The sequence below is a fragment of the Papaver somniferum genome, unplaced genomic scaffold, assembly GCF_003573695.1.
Source record: "Papaver somniferum cultivar HN1 unplaced genomic scaffold, ASM357369v1 unplaced-scaffold_81, whole genome shotgun sequence".
Classification (NCBI taxonomy): Eukaryota; Viridiplantae; Streptophyta; class Magnoliopsida; order Ranunculales; family Papaveraceae; genus Papaver; species Papaver somniferum.
The window spans coordinates 6255927-6271393 of record NW_020651082.1 but is presented as its reverse complement, the minus strand read 5'-3'; the positions used below and the strand labels follow the sequence as shown (position 1 = coordinate 6271393).

At 36.9% G+C, this 15467-nt stretch overlaps 1 protein-coding gene across 1 annotated transcript; it reads right to left on the bottom strand.

Moving 5' to 3' along the window:
* Positions 1-478: 478 nt before the first annotated feature.
* Positions 479-1430, bottom strand: LOC113345515 (non-specific lipid-transfer protein 4-like). The gene is made up of 2 exons (XM_026589281.1): positions 980-1430; positions 479-822 (listed from the first exon to the last, which is right to left on the bottom strand). Exons 1-2 carry the CDS (start codon positions 1321-1323, stop codon positions 813-815), a joined length of 354 nt encoding a protein of 117 aa, XP_026445066.1. The 5' UTR covers positions 1324-1430; the 3' UTR covers positions 479-812.
* Between the last annotated feature and the right edge of the window lie 14037 nt (positions 1431-15467).

Sequence of the window (15467 nt, the reverse complement as noted above, 5' to 3'; positions counted from 1 at the left end):
GGCGGTAAAATATTAAAGGAAAAAAACAAGAAAAAAAGAGAGGAAAATCCCAACTATTTTTATAACAAACCCATATTAAATCATAAGGAATTGATAAGTATTCGGAACACAAATTATGCGATATATTAAAAATGAACCAACATCATGGCCCGTGCCGTTTAAGGGCTGGTGACATAATATAATAAAGTTAGGTATCCTCTCTATTTGATCATGACATTCTGCATCAATCCACATTTCTGAAAAGATTTCATGGAAGAAACTCAAAATTTTCCCTCAAATACACAAAGAGATAGAACTATATGGTCAGACTCAAATACACAGAGAATGCACATAAAAAGAAAGCTTTAAGCCTCCAGAAAATTAAAATGGAGATACTTAATCAGATGAAACAGCAAGTCAATTTCGAATACCCTACTCTATACCGCAAATCGTACTGAAAAGGAATATGCAATAGACATAATCAATAAAAAGATTAAGCTAACTAATAAGTAAATCTTCATTTTCATTAATTAAGGGTAGGAGGATTACATATATAAACTACAGGCAAATGTCTGGTCTGAAAAGACGATACTGAAAAAACCCAGCAGATAAACTACTTCTACAATAAAAATAACGACAACATCATAACAACACAGTATACTAGGAGGCACTAAGCAGTGAATGATAGCTAACGAAGCTCTGCATAATTATGTGCAACAGACCTCCTTATGTGGCATAAAGCTCCATCACCTAAACATCCATTTTATTCTTCATCATATAGTATCTATTCATTCCGGCTAAATGCAAATCCTCCAGTGATATAGTTTTGGCAATTACTGAACCCTGCAGCGACACGCATTAGCAAACATTCAGTACAAAACTTTAAGCAAAATTATATTAAATCAGAGCTCATTTACTCCGAACTCTGAACGACTTTACCATCTCTATTAAAAAGTTGTTAATTAGATATAAAAAAAAAACAACAACTACAGATACGTACTGGGTGCAGTCAGTGGAGGGGCTGATCTCGTAAGGGATGTTAACACCACATTTACTCGGGAGTGACGCAGCATTATCATAGTTGATCCCGGGAATACTAGAGGAGGCGCTCTTCAAACAATTACAAGCAGCTTGACGGTCTTCAGTGGTCGTAGCAGCTGCAAGGAGAGACTCAACTCCTGCACAACAGCTAGGTTGAAGATCAGACCCTGTCAGGTAACCAAGGCATGGTGCCATCTGTGTAGTCACCGTACCACATGAGATTGCACCTTCAGATGCATAAGGTGCAACCACAACCATGCAAGCAAGAAGCACACACGCCAACTTAAACATTGCTGCTGCCATTTTCTTGGTTTCTACTCTCTAAACTTGGAAAACAAGATTTTTACTTTTTACTAAACAAACAGTACTCTATTTATTGTATTGAGCTTAGATGATTGGAAATTTGGAATGCTTATGAGTTTATGGTTTGGTTGCAAGCCATAGAAGGGTTTATATATAGGGACCGAATGCTAGTCATTTTGTGCTGGTTAGGTTATAGTTGGGGGTTGGCTTAATTAATTGATCTGTTTTTCCTTAAGATTTCCTTGTCGATGATATGCTTTAACTAGATTGTTTTCTTGCTACACATTAGTTTAGGAAATTGAATTTGCCATTATTGATAAATATCGTTTGATAGTACATTGAGTAGTTACTAGTTAGATTTGGACTAGTCACTTAGAATTGTCTACATATATGTGTTGCCTGGTTGTAACTATGGTTGAAGCATTACTATCAAGAGAGATGGCTTTAATTACTGATCTACCTAATTACATGTTACAGGCCACGTATCAAATTCTACCTAATTTCATTTTAATCATGGACCATTTGGATTAATTTGGAAGTCGAATGTTGATTTTTTCCTTTCATATAATTGTACAAGAATTTTGAACATTCCTTACCTCGATCATCTCCAAATCTCTCCTTTTCCATAATTCTATCTATGTGATGTGATCTTAGACTTGGACAGCTATCCCAGTTTCTCTAAAATTGACTATTATCTGTTTTATGAACCCTCTTCAATTCTTTGATTAAGAAATTATTTCTTTTTAACCAACAATCTCAACTTCCCAACCATATTTGTCTACTAACGACATCCCAACCCAAATGTGTACAGCTCCGCATGCTGTACCTAGATTTTGTTTCAGCATTTGGTTCAATGACAAAGCAAAACGCGGAAGGCCTATTCACCCGACTGCACCGTCCAGCCGATGCATGATGTCCAAATTTTCAACGTAGTCCAAGAAAATAATCAAGTCCGAGGAAAATGAGATGCTTCAGAAGGGACCCACATGAATGAACGGGTATCCGTTTTCATATTGGACAGAAATAACTTTGTCTTATTTGAAAACGGGTACCCATCCCAACAAACTGGTACATCTCATTAACATCCATGCAACATTAAACAATCTTGTAATAGGGGCGGCAAGTGTGATAGCAATGTCCCTTTTATTGGTTAGGGGGTGTCCTATAGGGGGTGTAAATTGACTAGATTACCTATTTCACCTTAAATTGACTAATTTACCCTTGCTTTTTTTGTTGAAAAGACTGAATTGTCCTTCCCTTTTTCCTCCTCCATCAAAATTGAAATTTTCATCGTCGGAAATCGATTAATCGACGATTAGAAAAATTGATAATCGTTGATTGAAACTATATTAGAGATGCCGAAGAAGAAGGTTGACGAAGATTGTAGCCGTTCTAATGAACCAAATCCTCCATTAGGTCAAGAATATCAATTTGAAACTCCTCAACCGTCAAAATCAAGCACAATGACTTATTTGAGGTATGTTTCGAAAAACCCAGTTAGGGTTTAGTCCATTGTGTTTGATTTAAGTTAGTTTTGCATCAAAAATTAGGGTTTTGGATCGAAATTGAAACTGAAATTTGTGTGTTGCATGTGAGTTACGGTTGGTAATAACCCAGATACCAACCGTAACTGTATATTTTGATGAACTTAGGGTTGGTAACAACCCAAATACGAACCGTAACTTCTAAGTTTTGAGAATTAGGTTCAGTTATGGTTGGTATCAAAACCTTAGTTAGGACCCGTAATTCCTTCTGTATGTTTCAAAGTTTTTTTATGGCTTATATTTGCATCTCACTTACGAACCGTAATTGTGTTACGGTTTGTAACTTTAATGTCCATCATTCTGTATGTTAAGAATTTTTGAAGTAGTGATGTACGGTTCAAAAGTATAGTTGACTTACCAACCGTAGTTTAGTTACGGTTGGTCTCGATTCATTACTTAGCAACCGTAATGGGTTATGGTTTGTAATTGATGTCATATTACGAACCGTAAATAAACCTACTCACTATTTTTTTTGTTTTTTGTTTTCTATATTATTTGCTCTACGCTTAGTAAATCAATCAATTGTAATGCTTGTGTAGGAATCCTGATAGAGTGAAGAAAAAGAGAGGAAATGACTTAACCCCGGTTGATCATACGCCAACCCCTCGCGGTGACAAGCATTTAGGGATAGATAATAGAGGTATCCACAAGAATGAGAAGAAGAAGAATAAGTTTGAAATTAAGTTGAGAGAACAACCTGTGGCTGAATCTGGAGTTGAGTTAGAAGGAGTGGAACATAATGATCAAGAAGAGGTCGGAGTCGAAACTAACTGTGAAGGCAACGAAAATGGAATTTTTGTAGAGGAAGAAACTAATTATGATGAAGATGAATAAAAATCTAAAGAAACCGATGATGATGGAGAGGATGAAGAGGAGGAAGAGGAAGCAAATGCTGAAGAGGAAGAAGATGAAGAAAATGATGAAGAAAGGGAAGAGGAAGAAAATGATGAATAGGGAGAAAATACCAAGATAAAAAAGGTAGTTGTAGCTGAACCTCCAAGGCAAAAGAAACAAAAGAAGCCGAGAAAGGAGCCCGCACCGAAAGGGATGCATATTCCTAAAGGCAAAAAGTTGTTGTTTCCACCGAAGAAGAATAAAAGACCTTAAGAAGAGTCCCCAGATAAGTCTTCAATCTTATTTGGTTATACCGGTTCCTGGTCCGCAAAAGTCTGTCAGACAAGGGTATGCTTTTTGTTACTTTTCTTAAAACATTCATTATTTTGATACATTTTGTTTGTTTATTTCAGTTCACCATAATATGCTTATATTTTTGTATATTTGTTTTCTTAGGACCACGCAAGATGCATAAAATTGCTGAAGCGTCAAAGGGCTAAACATTGGCCATTAAGTCAAGAATGTGCTTCGGTTCGCAATCTAGTGGTTAGTACAGGACTAGGGCCTGGAATTCTTCATTTCCAATCGGAGTATGATAGTGTTGTGGTCTCTTCCTTCAGGGAACGATATTGGCTTGAAACCGATACGTTTCATCTTCCATTTGGAGAGATGACAATAACACCGGACGATGTGAAGCAAATTACTGACCTTAAAGTTGAAGGACAATCTGTGTTTGAAGGTTTCGACAACAAAATGTCTTGGACTGACCTTTACATCCTTGTTCAATAAACACTTGGGTGGGAGAAAGATGAAACTGAGATGGAGTTTCAGTTGGTTGGTGGTCATGAACCTGCTGAACCACATAAACCAAAAATCATCAAAAAGCTATTGTTGAAGAATTTGAGGACCAAGTTTGAAGGAACAGCAGCAAAGGAAAGGGTAGGTGAGGCGATGGATGAAACAAGAGTTAGGCGTACAGCCACAACGTATTTGTTGTATTCTCTTGGGACCGTATTCTTTCCGGATAACTCGGAAAATGGGGAGAATGTTCATTACCTACAAATGTTGAAGAATTTGGACAACATCAAAAAGTATTCGTGGGCCACTGCAACCCTTGCATATTTACTTGACAGCCTAAGAAAGGCCTCTAGGGTTGGAGCTACTGAAATTGCCGGGAATGTTGCGCTTCTAATGGTAAGTTTGGTTACATTTTTATTAGTTTGTTATATTTTTAGTCATGCGCCAATTTTTTATAATTTATTTATTTTTTAGGCATGGGTTTATGACCACTTTCCGAGCCTGAGACCTCCTACTGAATGGGAAGAACATGATTATGTTCCTACGGGAAAGAAGTTCAAGTTCACTGGCAGACAACTAAGGAACAAAGAGGAGAAGCTCATTAAAATTAGGGAGAAAATAGATGATTTAACTGATGAAGATGTTATCTTTGATCCTTATTTGAGGATTGAAAATGGAGTTGATGTTCGTAGGTTCACAGAGACCGAAGGCTACAACGGACCATTGTATCATCCCCACAGGTTACGTTATGACCAATCCTCGTCGAACTCTACGCCAAATTGGTCATATTCAACAAAGGGTTATCAAGGAAAACTTCAAATTATCCAAGCAAGGATCCGAGACAAAAGGCCCCATCATTGTACTCTACTATAGCCCAACTCCAACGGTTGATGTTTGGAACAACCGCCATCAAGAAACATACCAACTCGCAGCGGGAGAGGCAATTCCTTGTAACAACACGAAAGAAGTCGCTGCTGATTACATGGTTTGGTATTCTCATTTTGGTCATCCATATGTGATCAATAATGATGCGGAGGCCCAACCATATATTCAAGAGTCTATAGATCAAAGGAAGGAGGTCGACGAAACTAAAGAGAAAAAAAGTCTATTTGGTTTGACTTGGAAGAAGCTATATTTCATGTCGGTACGTAATTTTGTTATCCTCGTGACTTTGGATTTTAAGATTAATGATTATTATGAAATAATCTCTTAACACTCTTTTTGATATGTGAAAAGAAAGAGCGGGGACAAGCTTTGGAAAATAGCATGACTTCATGCATCCGTCGTAATGGTGTGATTAAAGCTCCTCAACAAAAGATCTTGCAAGAGAAAATAAGGAACATGCATAATCCAAACATGGTAGAATTGTATGAGGGGTTGGTCACGGAAGAAAGAGGCTTAAAGAGGAGTAGAAACTCTCTTAGAGGTGCGAGTAGTAGTCGTAGTCAACCTTCACCTAGCAGCGAAGAGACAAATGATGAAGAGGAGGTGCACGGTGTGGGCACTAGCCAAAGAGGTAGTCGTGGTCGCGGTCGCGGTAGTCGTGGTTGTCATCGTGATGGTCCTAAAACTCGTGGTGGTGGTAGCACCAACAAAAGGGGTCGTGGTGGCCTCCATGCTTAGTTATGGATTTATCTTAGTTGTGTGTTGTTAGTTATGAATTTCGACTTATGAATATTATGACAAACTAATGGTTGTGTGTTAGTTATGGATATTAGCTTATGGATATTATCTATGAATTTAAAGTTATGGATATGTGTTTTTTTGTGACAGCTTTTGTTTGAAAATTTTAAGTTACGGAGCCAATTACGGTTGGTAACCAATTATCGAGACCAACCGTATTTTCAGTTACGGTTCGTAATTAAATTCTTGTTTCGAACCGTAAAATACACTGGAACCCAATTCTTTGACTAACTTTGGTTACGGTTCATAACTCTTTCACCTTAACCAACCGTAAAAAACCCTGTAACTTATAGTTTTGGGATCTCACCAATTACGGTTAGGAAATATTTATGTTACCAACCGTAATTCTGTAGTTTTTATTTTTGGCAGAGTTACAGTTTGTAACTGTAGATGGGGAAAACGATTTGCTGGTTTTTACGGGATTGAGGAGACGACCGTGCGGAGGAGACTCCTTGAACCGAGCAAAATGTTTAACCTCACACAGATGCACTACAAGAAGGGAGTGCTTTAAGTTCGAGAGATCAATCTGTAGGACTCCGGCCTAAACCAAGACAATGGTCGTTCCAGAGTCAATTCGGTCACAAGAGAGGATGGGTTGATCTGTAGGAGGGAAGCAGAGAAATGTGTGAGATCAATGGTGATCGAGATTGTAGGTGTGTTGTGTATTCTACGTAAGAAAGTTCTGAATGATTGAATTTTACTCAGTTGAGAGCGATTGCTCAGACGATGAGTTCGTGTAGACGAAAGATTGTCTGTGTGAACTTGTTGAGAAACTCTTGTCCTTTCAATCAGGATTCAGTGACTTGTATATTGTTGAATTGAAATACCATGATCCCATGAAGTGTGACAGTTTCGGGAGTCAAAGAGTGGGGAAGTGGAAAATCGTGTTGAAACCAGTTGCCCATCGTGCGGATACTTGGTTAACTTTCCACCCACTACTTTGCTAACTCCTCCAACTGATTGCACGACTTGCTCACATTCTCATCGTGTGTATGAACACACGTGTCGTAGACCTCCAGACCAAAACCCTAGTTAATATCCCCCCACGTGACACGATTGATGTCTCGTGAATGTGGAGTCTGCAAGGCAGACGTGTATTTAGTTGGTCAGTTGCTGACTTTATGGGACGATGAGTCCTTTTATTGTTGAGTTGAGCATAATTTGCAAATGTTATGAGACTCATGAATTGAACATGTCTGTTGAGACGAAGATATAATTACGTTGATTGTTAAGGTGAGCAAATATTGCTCGTACGAGCAAATGTTGCTCGTTTGATAAACTGTTGAACATTAATAGTCAATATTCATGGACTGAGCAAGTATTTCTCATATGATGACTTATTGAATATTGATAGTCGAACCAATATTCATGGACTAAGAAAATGTTGCTCATCTGAGCAAATATTGATAGTTGAACCAATACTCATGGTCTGAGCAAATATTGCTCGTATGAGCAAATGTTGCTTATATGAGAAAATGCTGCTCGCATGAGTTATTGAATATTGACAGTTGAGCCAATATTCATGATTTGAACAAATATTTCTCGTACGAGCAAATGTTGCTCGTTTAATGAATTGTTGACATCGTCGAATATTGATAGTTGAACCAATATTCTTTTAATTGAGCAAATATTGCTCGTTTGAGAAAACGTCAATTTAAGATGCTGACATCTGAGACGAGCATAATTATTAAAATGTTGTTCACGCGAACGTAAAATTATTAGTGTTTGAATCTGCTCAAAATTATGTTTTGCAGAGCTCTGGATTCGAAACCCTAATTTTGATCAATTGCCGAATTGATGATAAATTGATGATTTATTGAAAATCATTCATGAAAATGAAGCAGGGACCAGCTACAGGGATGATGAACCGACCATATAGCGCCCAGATGCTCAAGTGAGCAAAATACTAAAGTCTCTTGAAGATCAGTTGGTGAAAGGATGATTAAATGCTGGTTTAATCATTTTTCAAATAGTGCTCGTATGAGCGCCAGGTAGTAGAACCTGATTATGGAGAGATGAGGGACTGACCAAGGGATCGCGAGATCGGACCTTGGTGGACACAGGACCAGCTGATGGTCGTTTTAACAAACTCTCAGCTGTTTGGGAAGAGCTTGGACCCAGTATGAGCAATTGAGCAAATTAGGTCAAAATTATTAAAACACGTGGGACCGGCTATTTTCAAGCCTCAGAGCCGGCCTTGGTCGGTCAAGGAGACATGCCCGCGTCACCATAATGTCCATGTCTCAGTCCTGAGAGTTTCGATATTTTCCGGTGTGCGTTTGAGCAACATTTTGAGAAAATATGAAGAAATCAAGGATTTTGCTGAAACAGTGAAACTTCATGAGATGAAAGAATACAATTATAAAATAATGAAGGAATCATGAGGTGTGGGACCGGATAGTCCAAGGCATGGACGGCCATCCAAGGAGCCAGTCCCAAGGCATTTTTTCCTAATTTATAATATTTTCATGATTTTAGGGAAATATCATAAAAATCAAGAAGTCTGTTGAAACCAAGGAATTTGTTGAAATTAAGGAGTTTCCATGAGATGAGCGAATCATAAAATAATAATAATAATAATGATAAAATAAGGGGCGTGTGGGACCGGCTATCGCCCGGTCCCACGGGTTTCCCTAATTTTATATTATTTTTCATGAACTTGAGTGAAATTTCATGAATCCAAGGAGTTTGCTGAAACTAGGGAATTTCCTTGAAGTGAAAGAGTTTCCATGGGATGAGGAAACAAATAATATTAAAATGACAAGACATGGGCGTGTGGAACCGACCATGGCTAGAGCATGGCCGGCCGAGAGCCGGGGTCCCGTGCATTTTCTCTCTAATTTATAATATTTTATGAATTGAGGGAAATATCATGAAATCAGGGAATTTTCATGTGATGAGGGAAATAATAAAATAATAAGGAGTCATGAGGTGTGGGACCGGCCACGGCTAGGGCATGGATGGCCGGCTAATAGACCTGGTCCCGCAACACCTTTCCTAAATTTTATTATTTCTTTGATACGAGGAAACACCATGAGACTGGGTAGTTTCCTTGAGACGAAGGAGATTTGCTCAAATTAAGGGATTTTCATGAGGTTAGGGAAAATAATAAAAATATGATAAAATATAAAATTGGACATGGGACTGGCTACAACAGGACCGGCCGGCCGGTGGGCCCAGTCTCCAGCACCTTGATTAATATTTTATTATTTATTATTTTCTTCCTACTTTGTATAGGTTCATCGTTCCTTCATGTTTTGGAATGCTCGTTTGCGCATTCAGGTGCTCGTTCGTGCATTATTGTGAGTACACTAACACCATTTTGGTCAGGGCTTACTCGATAGCTGCTCAGATGCCCGCACGTTGAATATTTATCACTAACCCGTGGAATTCTGCTGGGAAGAACCACAAATTGAAGTGACAAAATATTACTAAGAATCGTAGAATATTGTTGAATATTCAGTTAACGATTATAGATAATTAAGTGACGGCTCTATACTAGCAGGCATGCTGTCTAGGAGCATTAATTATCTGAGAGTTAAGAAACATGAGCTTGTTTAAACGTCATATTTCCTTTATATAGTCAGGGAAAACCTTGTTGTATCATGAAGACGTTGTCGCTCTATACTAGCAGGCACGCTGTCTAGGAGCCGTCCAATCTTTCGATTATATATAGAAATAATTACTGATATTGCTCAGTATTCATGAGATGTGACGTTGCCTCAGCTGGGAGACTACACATTTATATATACTCTGAGACACAGCCTTCTCAGTCAGAGATTTTATGGCATGAGCTTTCATGCTTCAACGAGAGACATGAGCCTCAATACTCATCTGATTGCCGGATCAGGAGCATTATAATTATGGTTTTACGATTTTAACCCTTGTCGAAAATCCACCATCTACATTAAGTCCCCTACTTAGTTAGGGAGAGTTATGTTCCTCAGTCAGCACTGAATGGTGATTTTCTACAGACAAAATAAGTAATTGAACTTAGTCGTAAGATAAGACGTTACCGGATTTTTGACTGAATGAGCAAACCATGGCTTGAATGAAAACCCAGTGGCATAATAGAGCGTCATCCAACGAGCATAAATTGGTGTAGAACCGTTGGTTTGGTGATGGGACCTTGATCGAATTAGGATTCACGGGCCCGGCCCGAAAAGGAAATCCTTGTGAAATTAGGTTTTGGAAATAAAAATTGATATAAAAGGGAATTAATCCCTTTTTTTTTCTTCCATGACCACCACCTTCGTCTCTTCATCACCTTCACGCCATCAGGGAGGAGCAGAGAGATTTCCGCCGGAGCAGTCGATCGTCAGCGCCGTCCGAACACCTTCCGGCCAACACCGACTGGTGAGTTTTTTTTTTGCTGATTTCATGAGTTGTTCATGCTTTGATCATATTAAAATTTTATACATGTGTATATATGAGTGTGAGTTTTGTTGAAAACCATTGTTTTATTAAACGTATGTTTGTTCGATCGTTAGTCTGAGACATCTACAAAATAGGCTAGAAATCAAGACTTATGGTTTTGATCACTAACACTGACAAACATGCTTGAGATATCAACGCATGCGAGTTCGACCGAGCAATGATCTTACAGGTCTCTCTGGCACATGAATCATATCTTATAGTGTTGATGTTCGATTAAGCTAATTAGGTTCTTTCCAATGCACAACCGGGATCTAGGGTCAGAAACTATTCTAGTTTGTATCTTGAATATTATTACTTGAATTTCCATTTTTTCTATTCATATTTTTCTATTTTTCAAATAATGGTATTGAATATATTACACCCTATTTGAAGAAAAAGGTTAAAATCGACTTTTCTACCCTCTTAGGGTTATTTGTGTTAATTGTACGTGAACCCTATTTACCCTGTAAATAGGTTCTGAAATCCTGCAGTCTTTTTCCTTCTTTGAAACTCTTTTCATCAAAAGGTCTCTTGTAGAGCTGTTTTAATTGTGTTTCCTTTCACAAACCAATATTTCAAAATTATGGAGACTCCAAGCACCATTTCTTCTGATGGAAGTATGATTGTCAAATCTTTAATCACGAAGGAAAAAGAGAAATCCCATTCCTCTACAACTTTGAAGAGAAAAAGGAGAATTTGAAGAAACCAAGAGCTAACAACTCAAATCTTCAAAAGTTTTTTGTTATTCTTGAAGAGTTAAAACAAACCAGGATGGAGATTCAGCAAATAAAAGCTATTGTACTAAGATATCTGGAGATTCAAAAAGCCCTGGTTCGACAGCAGTCAAGAATGTTAGTTGGAATTGACTCATTTCTTCATGAACCTTATCTTCCAATGTCTATTGACGATAAGGAGTTTGGGGACGATAAAGAATTTTTCAAGAATCTTAATGTCTTAGAAACTTCTTATGAGAATTTATTCTTGTGTTTAAGAAGGATAACTAGGGTTTAGTATAGCAAATATTGTGATTACACATAGCTATTTCCAACGATTTTCATCTTGCAATGTTTAGATTTATTTGTTTAAATTCTAAGTTGTGTGGAAGATGAACTTGCAGTATTTAATCTTATTGATTTTATATATTGCAAATGTTTTATCAGATATATATGACTTTACGTTCCTGAATTGTGCTCTTATCTCATATACGCTCAAAAGTTAAGTCTATTATGTCTTTATGCATATATTTATAAAAGATAGAATGTACTTCTTGAGAAATTCCGCAGTATTGATCTCTCCCTGATACACTTTTATGAGAAAGTATAGTATTTACTCCGTAAGTTTTCTTATGTTGAGTGATTTCTGGTTAGATAAATCAATAAAATCTTCTTGTGATTAATTTACTCGAGGTAAACTAAATATAAATCCATGTGATTTGTTGATGTCCGAAGAAATCCTTCTTTTCTTGTAAAAGTAAGGTCGCTCATGTTTTTCTCTTGGGAATGATATCAAATGGGAGAGAGTTCTTAAATGAACTTGTGCTTAATTGTCCTATCTTTGTTGGGAGAGCGGTTGTGGAATTTGAAGGTGTTAACTTGTATCTTAATAAAATCCATGATGAATACACTAAGTTTCGACTATGTGAAATCATCGAAAGAAAGTTAATATGTTTCTTTTTAGTCATGAGTTATATTTTGAGAATTCATTATGATTCCATAGTTTTCGTACATTTGTCATTTTATATTTACAAAAAGGGGGAGAACTATTTAGTAGTTCACACTACATACATATGGTTTACGGATCATTATGTAAGGGGGAGTGGATTCCATTCTATAGGAGTACCATGTTCCATCAAAATAAAATATTCGTCTTCTGAGCACAAAATTATCTTCAACCAAATCTTTTGAAGAATAATTATTTTGATAGGATTTTTATTTCTAGTTGACAACAATGTTGCGGCAAATGGTTCTAAAGAGATTTCTCAGTGGTGCATCAATACTCAACTAATCATCAAGAATGTGTTCAACGGTGTCAAGCAAAGGGAGATATTATGGAAAGCAAGAATTTCAACGTACAGGAGGTTGTTATCCAACAAAACTTATTGATATCTTGGAAGAAAAGTTGAATATCACAAGAACATGAATTAAATGTTTGCCAACCTTCAATATTTTTGTTTTTTACAATATTATTGAAGAACCAATTGACAAGGAAATTTCCAATTTTGCTCCCCGTGATGTCCTGCATGCTATACATCTTTAACATACCCAATTGGAACTTCTGATATTTTCAAATTTATTGTGCAAGAACTATTTGGTCCGAAATTTTTTTGGAGTGACAACTATGCTGGACGATTTCCGGGACGACTTGGAACCTTGTTTTCAATCGATTCCTTTTCAACAAAATATAGACAAAATCAGGTTATGAAATAGTAATCAACAAATCCCCTTAATATACTATTTGTATTAATTATTAAAATACCCTCGATTAATTCTGAATAATTTTATCATTTTATTGGTTCAGTTTCCGATTGACATGATACACAGGAACCTTGAATGATGCGCAGATTATACTAATTGTGAATATTGGTGAACAATCATCATATATTTCTATAACTCTACTGAGTCTGAGTCCTCATCAAAGTAGGTGCATGATTTGTGCTCCATGGACAAAAATCTAATAAATTTTTTGACATTCTGCTGCTGCAATGTTTATTTCAGATTTGGAAAATAGCATTGTTTGATTTGTGGATGCAGTAGAGTCGAAGAGTAAGAATAATCCATCTTTTGGACTTATTAACCTGATAAGTACTGGTATCTGATCAAACAAACTTTAAATTTATAATTAGTTTTTGAAAATCAAAGATCGAATCGTTTTTCTTTTTCTTTTTTCTGGAAATTGATGTTACGGTTGGGAGTTCATATTTTCCTAACAGTAGACAAATCCAGAATAAGTTACGGTTGGAAAAGTTATTTTTTTTTTTCGAAAATTCTTATACGGTTAGATTTCCTGACCGTAAACTGTAAATACGGTTGGGAGTTAGTGTTTTCCCACCGTAGATAAATTCAGAGTAACTTACTTTTGGGAAGATTTGAAAAGAAAAAATTGAAAATACGGTTGGGTTTTTAAACCGTAAATCATAAATACGGTTGGGAGTTCATGTTTTCCCAACTGTAAAAAATTTCTACATCCCTAGTTTGATCAAATCTAATCTATTTATCAATCAAAAAGAAAAACCAAAGGATGGGTTTTTCAATTCATACCCAGTTAAGTTAGTTATCGAAGGATAATTTTGTACTTTTACTATTATAAGATTCTCCTCTATCCATATTTAGGATATTTGAATCCATAGGATCCCTCAAAACCAAATCTTTGGAACCCCTATAATAGGCTTCAAACTAAATGGTAAAGTTAATATTATAAAACCGTATCATAAACTAGAAATTTGTTAGCGTTTGGGATGAAGTAGTCTACCTAAAAAGCCTCGTTTAATTGGGGGCCCCTAAAAACAATTAGGGGCCCTGCACTACAAAACAAAAGGGTCATGAAATAGCAAATATGGGTTATCTCTTATCCCACTTTTTTTGAAATGGCTAAACTACACTAAATGATTAGTGTTAATGATTAGTTAAGTTAAGTTAATTAGTTTGGTTAAGTTAAAATCATATTTAAGAGTTAAAATTTGGGGTAGGGGGATTTAGGGTTGAGAAAAGTTAGGGTTTTTAGAAATGGGTGATTGTAGTGGAGGAAATGATGTTGGTGAAGCTTCAAATAACAAACATGATTGTGTTGAAGGTGAGATTGTCTCAACTAATCCTATGGATTGGATGTTTGATGAAGAGATGTTAATAGAGGAAGCCATGAATATTGGTGAAAATGAAGATCTCATTGCTCAAAATGAAGGAACCAACCCTCAAAATGAGGAAACCCAAGATCAAAATAATTAGGTAAACATCTTATACCCTTCGATTTGTGTGTTTATTGCTCCAAGTGGTCAAATCATCCCCATTATGGAACAACTCAGTGTAAGGGTCATTAGAATCGGGGGGTGCATACCCAAACGACTCTGTGAGGTCGTCAATATATTGACACTATTAACAACGACTCAAATCTGCAACTTTTCCAGGTTATGAAAAATCGTTAGGGTAGTGTGATACAGATTGGCGACCCTTTTTAACTAGGTCACCCAGATTCGTTATGTTTTTTGGTTAACACAGCAACGAATCTAAAACCAAAACTCCCTGTAAAATGTAACAATTAGGGTCGTCATATTTGTAGTCATACGAAATGACGATCCTAGCTAGCCATCGCAAATGTTATGAAGGGTCGTTAGGTGTCGTAGTAATATGGTGTAACGACTCTTCCACTGGATTTTCATAATTTTTGATTTCATAGAATCATTTTATTGAATCGTAAAAGACATACATCTTGCATAGCGTTGCGTTGAAGGAAATGAAATACAATAGATAATAACGGTGCACTTAGACATTTAACCATAAACGGCGTAATTATACATAGTTCCTTCCAAGATAAACTAGCAATGGTCGAACTCATAAAAATTTCCCACGAAGCACCTCATGTCGCGCATACGCCTTCCCAAATGACGAATCCGACGAATCATTATCGGGGTCTCTTGGTTCGTCGATGGACAAGGGTACCTCATTCGGCTTTTTTCCTCGGAATGGACTGGCATTCAAGTATCTGGTGTGTCAGGGAGGTTTGGAAGGAGGAGTGGGCACGTGTTTCTTGTCTTTCTTTTTACTACAATGGTAACACACACAAAAAAGGAACAAATCAGTTGACTATTTCATGCTATCAGAATAAGGGTCGTCACCTTATTCTTTAAAACATAAACGACTCTAATAGAAAACAAGA